The sequence below is a fragment of the Anarrhichthys ocellatus genome, unplaced genomic scaffold (assembly GCF_004355925.1).
Source record: "Anarrhichthys ocellatus isolate YVR2014 unplaced genomic scaffold, GSC_Weel_1.0 scaffold1, whole genome shotgun sequence".
In the NCBI taxonomy this organism is placed as follows: domain Eukaryota; kingdom Metazoa; phylum Chordata; class Actinopteri; order Perciformes; family Anarhichadidae; genus Anarrhichthys; species Anarrhichthys ocellatus.
Genome location: NW_022280031.1, coordinates 3540704 through 3548529, shown reverse-complemented (window position 1 = coordinate 3548529; position 7826 = coordinate 3540704). Strand labels below are relative to the sequence as shown.

Here is a 7826-nt window from a genome sequence, read left to right as displayed (position 1 = left end):
ACAAAAGCTGGATCGCCTTCAGAATGCAATAGTGGTGTTTCTTGTATAGGCTACGTGCACAAATGAAACTGAATAATCATTTTAATGCTCATGCTTACGGTTTATTAAAACAAACACTGAAATCGACCAGATGTGTTTTCACGACAAATAATATTATCATTGTTATTCTTATCAATGACTTACGTTGAAATAATGAATCTCTCGTGTGAGTCCAGTATTTGTGACCATGCTTAATCTGATGGACAAACTTTTTACACACGAACAATATGGTATCAAAATTAAAATTTAAAGCTGCTCGAGTCTGGTTGAGCTTCCAAAACTACCCCTGCAAGCGTCTTACATTCCTTATTTTTTGAAGGTTGTTACAGTTATTCATATTAATTTGATTCATACTTTGGTTGAAGCCGTGAAACTAATTTCGTAGGTAATGTGTCATACTTGACATGTGTGTTTTATCGGTGTAGGCAGGGGTTCATGGAGCGCTGTCTTTGAAAGGGGGATAGAGGGACGCAGCCTGGCAACCCTCCTCCTGTCAAAACCTCATCGCAGAGCGTGCCAGTCGCTGCTGGAAGTTGCACACTGAAGTTAGCGTCTTTGCATTTGCCAGTAGCATAACTACAAGCTAACCATGGCAGGCAAGAGGGCGTTGGTGATCCTGTCTAAAGGTGCAGAGGAGATGGAAACAGTCATCCCCGTGGACATCATGCGTAGAGCCGGGGTTTGTGACTTGTATGCTAGCAGTCACTTAGCTAGCTAGCTAATACTACCATTGATCAGCATAGTTTAGCCAGCTTGCATGAGTTGTATATTGACGTTAGCCACCTCCTGTAGTCAGTCCACAACACCACAGCCTCATTTAGACATGCAGTCACTGTGATCATGATTGAAATAATTTGTAAAACTTAACGTTATTATTAAATAACTAACGGAAGCAATATCGTTTTATTAACGTTACTTGACCGGTCACAGTTTTGATGTTGGAATTGTAATACTATACTGATGTATAATACGGTATCTGGATGACTGTTGACGCACTCATAACCTTTAAAGCGAGTGCAGAAAGAGGCCAACTTAAATGTCAAAGTACAACGTCATTCTCCCCCATTTGATGGCCTTCAAAATAAAAGTCTCCATCAGCCATACGTATATACAGACAGGATGCCATGTCATGCCTTTATGCTAATGTTCTTGTTATATGACCTACCCACACCTGTAGATTGCAGTGACGGTTGCAGGGCTGACGGGCAAAGAGCCAGTCCAGTGCAGCAGAAACGTCGTCATTTGTCCTGATGCGAGCCTGGAAGAGGCAAGCACACAGGTGGGCTCAGCATCCATCTACAATTCTCTCATTAAACCTTAAAACAGTTGCTATATTTCATATTTTGTAATGTATGGATTTCAGTTTAATCCGTTCCATTAATCAAACCATGTTGAATAAAACTTTGTGAACTTTTGCATATTTCTCAGACAGTATTTTGCACATTCCTGCACAAAACAATTCAGCTCTTCATTTTTAAAACATATATATTGCACAATATCTTTTACTTAGTACTTGCTTTTATCTTTTATTTTCTCTACATTTTTCTGTATGTTTATTGTTATGCACTAAACACCAAGACTAATTTCTTATATGTGAAAACTTTCTAGGCAATAACCCTGTTTCTAATCGTGAAATCCTCCAATGATTCTGTTTCTGAATAGTTGCCTACAATATCAAACCTCACAGTTTCTCTTTATCAATCATGGTTTGTCTCCCAGGGCCCGTACGATGTGGTGCTTCTGCCAGGAGGAATGCCAGGGGCCCAGAATCTAGCAGAGGTGAGAAACACTTGGATCACCTGCCTGTAAATGTTTTTTTATGGTCTTTTTAAGTTAGAGTACCGATCACATATAGTTTTTTCTTTTTTAAGAGCCCGGGTTAACCCTGCTTGGGAGCAGGACAGTAGAGTAGCTCAGTGGTTCTTAAACTGTATCTCATTATATCCCCTGTTGGAAGAAGAAATGTCATGCCATTGTCAATCCCATGTGAAAAAAATATATATTCTTACAATTAATAATGTGAAAATTAGTAGCAAAGCAAGCCAAGTTGAATAACAATATCAGGAACATAAATTGCCTAAATTTGCTGGAAAACTTGGTTTCAAATATTCCTCTATAGAACTATAATCTATAATAGTTGTGACTAAATAAAAAGCAATCAAAGTTAAAGTTTTGGGAAAAAAAACATTCTTGTGTTTAATTTGTTGAGAGTTTAAGGCCTGGTCACAAGTGCGCAAAATGAATATTCGCTCACCGTTTACTTCAACTGTGGGTGAGCAAAGGGGTGAAACAATATTTGCTTCTGTTAGCAAAAGAAATTAGAATTTTAGCATTCACGTGGGGTTCAACTTTGGTGAAATTGAAGGATGAATCTCATCTCGGCATGCGATGGTTAGTGGCCTGCATTTGCGCATGTGTGACCGTGCCTTAATTAAAGGTGCTATTGATAACAATGATAACGTTCAGCCACTAGATGTCGCACTCTCCCTCCCCGAGCGTTCACTTCACAACATGTGGTTGCCAGATCTGTCGAAGATGTGTTTAGGAGTGTGAATCTCACAGCTGTGTTTTGTTTCTGGGGTTCGAGGGGATTGGGCAAACATTCAGGAAGTAAACAGAGACTTCAAAAGAGCACGTGACAAGTCTGGTACACAACCTGCATCATTTTATGGTCAAATGGAGTGAAATTAAAACCGAGATTGTAAAATAAGTTTTGAGCTTTTTCTTCAATCAATCATCAGAGGCTGCTTGTCTTATTTGTGATGGGAGTTTGTTTCTGAGAGACCAACACAATTGTCAAGTTGTTTTAGAAGCATCTCGTGACTGTATCAAATACAACGCTTAGATCAAGAAGTTCAAGAATGGAGACATTTTTATTATCTGGACTCTAAGATCATTTATGACCTTTACAAGCTCCGTCTCGGCACTGCGTCCCCTTCTGAAAGCGGACTGAAATGTCTCATCGATGTTGTTGTAAGAATGCATCTAACAGTTTAAATACTGCCTTTCCCAATATCGTGTTAAAAAAAAACGGCAGGTTGGAAATAGGCCTAAAGTTGCTCAAAAACAGAAGAATCCAGAATATTGTTTTTGGAGTAGAGGCTTGACCAGAGCTGTTTAAAGTGCATCGGTCTCTAGAAAGCAATCAACAATATCTAGTACATCACAAGTAAAACTGTCCAAAAAAAGAAAATAGTGGAAATTGCATACAAGCATCCAGTGGAAGACCTCAACTGCATGATGATTATACGGAGTCCCTCCTTCACTCATTTGACCAGAATTCTAATTTCTCGAAGAGACTCCAACGGTCAGATTTTTATTGATTATGGACAGAATGTGCAATACTATCTAACCTAACCCAAGCTCCTCACATTTTGACTGTGAGGTATATTTGGTCACGAAGCTGGGAAGGATGCAATAGGCGATCAATGGTTGAGAATTAAATTGTTGTTTTTCCCACTTTCATTGATAATCTTAGAGGAATATGCCTTTCACAGGGTAACGCTTTGTTTCGTAAACATATATGGATTTGAAAATAAATGATTTGTCGATCGTAAGTTTGCTTTTCCTCCTCAATCGCTCAGCTCTATACGAAACTCCCTCTGGCTCATTTCTCCAATGCTTTTCCTTAATCTGTGATTTCTTTTTAGTTTTTCTCAGATGCCACTATGAGCTGCTCATAATTTAGAGTTTCAGTGATTCACTCTTCATTTTAATGTATTTCTTTCCATCATCATTGGTTGTACATGCACCCTTTAAACATATATTTTGGGGCTTCAGAATTGAGATTACAAGAAGATTTTGATGTATTCTCTCATTATCTCTGCCTCCGTGCATACAGCAGTGAATGCTCACTCTTACGATGCTCTCAGGAAGTAGAACGGATACTAAAGTCAGTATTTTAATCAAGTGCATCTGACAAATGAGATCCGGCAAAATCCATGTTTAGTTGAGATGCTGCTTTTGTTTTAATAAATCTGTGGTTGTATTGAAACAGTGATGGTTTATTTTTGATGTGTTCACACACATTGCCAGTTATTTTCAATGATTATACAGTCAGCATATCCACTGTGCAATCACACGGCCTGCAAGTGACTTCCTGACTCTGTGTGCATCTGCTTCGCATGCTCTCTTGCAGTCTGCTGCAGTGAAGCAGGTGCTGAAGGATCAAGATGCCAGAAAAGGCCTGATTGCAGCCATCTGTGCAGGTACAGTCTGTGAAAACACACCAAAGTCATAATTATACAATAGCATCGTGTTGTTGCTTTGAACAAATGGATGTAAATTCCTCAACCTACACAGTGCACTTAATTCAGAGGCTTTCAGTAATGGAGCACTAAATGTACTAATTTTCCAAATCAAACCAGTTTGACACAAATTAATAAACACTGCACTATGCTATCATGAGACCTGTGAACATTTTAGGTAGAAACAACACAAACTGTTTGATACTGTGGTTTTAAATGTATCACGCTAATATTGTGCCAGTAAATTGGATTAGTCAGTTGTATGCTCATGGCAGTGGATGTCTGGTAATTTAGTAACTGGTTGTGCCCTAGGAAGAGTTTATCATATATCCTAACAACATTTAAAAAAAATATACAGTTAGCAGATTAATATACGATCAAGTGTGACCCTCCTTTTTGGCATTTGGAATGAAAGAGTGAGGGTTTGATTAATGACTTGTCCCTGAGTGAACCCACAAGCACTGACATTTTTTTTTTTGAAAGCCTCCATATGCAGAGGAAGGACATTGGAAGGACATTTTGAATAGGGACGGGGACCAATGCGGCAAAGTGGATTGAAGGATGTCCTAGAAAATTGCTGAAACCCTCACAGGAATATACAGTTTAATGAACCTGCCAGGAAGAGGGCCAGTTGCAAGATGTATTATTCTGCCCTATAATGCAAATTATTATCGTGATTTAAAAAAAAAAAAAAAAAAGGTCGGTTCAAAAAGCACTTTATTAAAAACCAGAACAATGAGTGTAATAAAAACAAAACTAGCAGGATGAGCCTTTTATTGTCTATTTCTCTTTTTGAGCTAATATTTGTTACATGCAAGTCCACAAAACATAGACACAAATAGAGAGTTGGTCATCATAACCCTTTATTTCCACGTCTGCCTCTGGTTCTCAGAAGGTCTCTCTCTCCCAGGCGGGTGTCCTCTGGGTGGGGACTTTCTGTAACTGGAGTTGCTCGGCTTTAACTGGCAGTCTTCTGTTCTGCCACGGGAAAGTGTAATCTTTAGACTGCATGGGAAGGCAGCCAAGTAGCATAATCAATAACTTTCTATTTATTAACAGTTTTTGGATGAGCTCACTGCAGTGGTAGGATGTTGCCAAAGTTAATGCAGCAGCAGTCAATGTCTTCAGCCTCTCCTTTTTTTTTTTTTTTTTCTTCTCTCCTTTCAATGTGCTGCAGAGTCTTTGGAGAGAGTGTGAAACTCTATATTGTACGAGTATTCTTAGAAACAACGGCACAGCTGACGACACCTTTTTATAAATATTGTTGTGTACTAACTGCAGTTCCTACTGTTCAATGCAGCATTGTATTTTGATTTAGTGTCGAGCTTGAGGGAAGTGATTTTGAGGATATAGTGTTTTACCCACGACTCTGTATAAACTGGACCGACACAAGCAGAAGAACAAGTGTCGCCTTATCACAGGAAGCAGTTAAATGCTTTGCTCTTCTGCAGGTCCCACTGCTCTTCTGGCACATGGCATCGGGTACGGCAGCACAGTCACTACACATCCTGCTATGAAGGAGAAGATGATGGCTGGAGGTAAAAACAACAACAACAACACTTGCAAACACTAGAGACCATCTTTTGAAGGGATCACACCAGCTGCGACTGCAATGTCCCCTTCGCCCCCCTTGCTGGGACCACGCCAATCTACGACGTCAACCTTCATTTTCATCACAGCTACACTCCTTTCGAAGTTTCGTGACTGCATATTGCACAGTTGCAACGCTATTGCAGTGCAATCTGACCATAGACAAACAGAAATATGAACACCTGGCAACTCAAAACGGCCTCTGTGGTAATTCCAACTACTAAATCCAGGGTCGTCGTCGCGGCTGGTAAAAAGGGTGGAAGTATTGCTGAAAAGTACAGCTAGTGACTAACATTTGCAGCTTTAACCCAAAACATGAGGAATTGTAATTATTTCCAAAGGGCAGCAGATGGTGCTGTATTAGCTTTTTTCTCGCCTATTGAAAGTCATGTCTCTATGCAGTAGTGTAGAGAGCACACCACTCAGATGACAGCAGATGAACATACTAGAACTGGGTCAGTTAAACTGGTGCTGGATGATCTATATGTAAGAATATATGTTACAGTGTGATGTCTGACGTGTGGCTTTCAGTCTTTATCTTGAACCTCATGCTGTGATTAACCTTATGGTTTTGCTCTGTCTTTTTTTTAGACCACTATAAATATTCAGAGGCTCGAGTACAGAAGGATGGACATTACATCACCAGCCGTGGGCCAGGAACCAGCTTTGAGTTTGCCCTGACGATTGTAGAGGAACTTCTGGGGACTGAGGTTGCAGCTCAAGTCAAGGCTCCTCTTGTTATGAAAGATTGAGTGTAGCCGTGTTCACCGACATCCTGCGAGCAGCACTGCCCGCTGTAGACGTCTTGCACTACTGAGACAGCTAATCCAACATAGCTGGCACTAAGAGTCAAAGTCACTAGTGACGAATCATTCTCCCTAGGGGACACGAGGATGTTTCTGTTCATGTTATTGTCTTCCTTTATCTTTTTTGGTTGCCAATGAGAAACACCCATTGGTTTTTTTGCATATAAAAATACAATGTCGATTCACAGGCTTTCCAAATTGAGTTAAATTGATGTTGTTACATTGTAGTTTTTCCACAAATTGCTCATTACTGTGACAGCTTGAATTGTTTCCCTTGACATTAAAACATCAATTTGCTGACATTTGTCTTACTCTACGTTATTGTAATACTGAAGGTCACTGTGTACTTGTTTTCACACATCTGCAGTTGTTGACACCTAAATATAGGCTGCACCATGTAATGTATTGTGAGCGCTGCCTAGAACGCGGGAAGAAGAATCCGAATAGATTGGCAGCTGGGTCTGGCCAATAAGAAGCCTCAGTCTGGCTGCAGTTGTATTCCAACTGACCAATGGCAGCTCGCCCGCAGCCAGCTGGGCGGGGCTCTCCTGCAGCGCGTGGTAGTTGTGTCAGAGCAAGCAACACAATCCAAGAGGGTCTTCACACAGTCCAGAAGGATTTCAGCAGAGGTAAGGACGTTTGTGCTTTTCTCCAGTGACTGGAAGAATCGTGTGGGTTAGCTACACTTTTATCAACGACGATATTCTTCCGAAATAGGTTTTAACCACGGTAATTGCTCCTAATTAACGTTGGCACAGCAGTTTACGCAACGTTAATCACGGTAACTAGCTCACGTTATACTAACGGTGTCGAAATGGACATTTTAACGTTGCCTTTAGCTTATAACACAACAGCAACACTATTTGTATCATTAAAACAGCGTGTGTTTGTAATTAGTAATATTTTGTCTCAGCCGTGATTAGCTTGCAAAGTGTGCAGAGTGGCGAGCATCAAGTTCGCTGCAGTCCGTGCCGTAATGGTTTGACACTAACGTCACATGTTCACAATGTAAAGACGCGTTCAGGACCAGTTAGTTTAAAACACTAATGACATCAGATCAACGCCGTATGTTAACATCACTGGAATCCAGAATCTCTCTCTCTCTCTCTCTCTCTCTCTCTCTCTCTCTCTCTCTCTCTCTCTC

The 7826-nt window shown here is 40.4% G+C and overlaps 2 protein-coding genes across 2 annotated transcripts in view; both read left to right on the top strand.

The window, feature by feature from the left end:
• The first annotated feature begins 518 nt into the window (after positions 1 to 518).
• park7 (parkinson protein 7) lies at positions 519 to 6982 on the top strand. The gene is made up of 6 exons (XM_031845803.1): positions 519 to 718; positions 1217 to 1318; positions 1759 to 1818; positions 4178 to 4247; positions 5738 to 5824; positions 6468 to 6982. The coding sequence occupies exons 1-6, from the start codon at positions 629 to 631 to the stop codon at positions 6626 to 6628; spliced, it is 570 nt and encodes a 189-aa protein (XP_031701663.1). The 5' UTR covers positions 519 to 628; the 3' UTR covers positions 6629 to 6982.
• A 259-nt stretch (positions 6983 to 7241) lies between these two features.
• kcnab2a (potassium voltage-gated channel subfamily A regulatory beta subunit 2a) overlaps positions 7242 to 7826 on the top strand; it is a 69420-nt gene continuing 68835 nt past the window's right edge. Inside the window, exon 1 of the mRNA XM_031845747.1 lies at positions 7242 to 7311. The gene's annotated coding sequence lies outside the window, so the exon portion shown is untranslated. The remainder of the gene's footprint in view (positions 7312 to 7826) is intronic.

What these genes read in the sequence shown, in the direction of transcription:
- park7 (XM_031845803.1), top strand. Translation starts at nt 629, where the DNA reads ATGGCAGGCAAGAGGGCGTTGGTGATCCTGTCTAAAGGTGCAGAGGAG. An exon ending in ACATCATGCGTAGAGCCGGG is followed by an intron (nt 719 to 1,216) that starts GTTTGTGACTTG and finishes CCACACCTGTAG; the next exon opens with ATTGCAGTGACGGTTGCAGG. An exon ending in TGGAAGAGGCAAGCACACAG is followed by an intron (nt 1,319 to 1,758) that starts GTGGGCTCAGCA and finishes TTTGTCTCCCAG; the next exon opens with GGCCCGTACGATGTGGTGCT.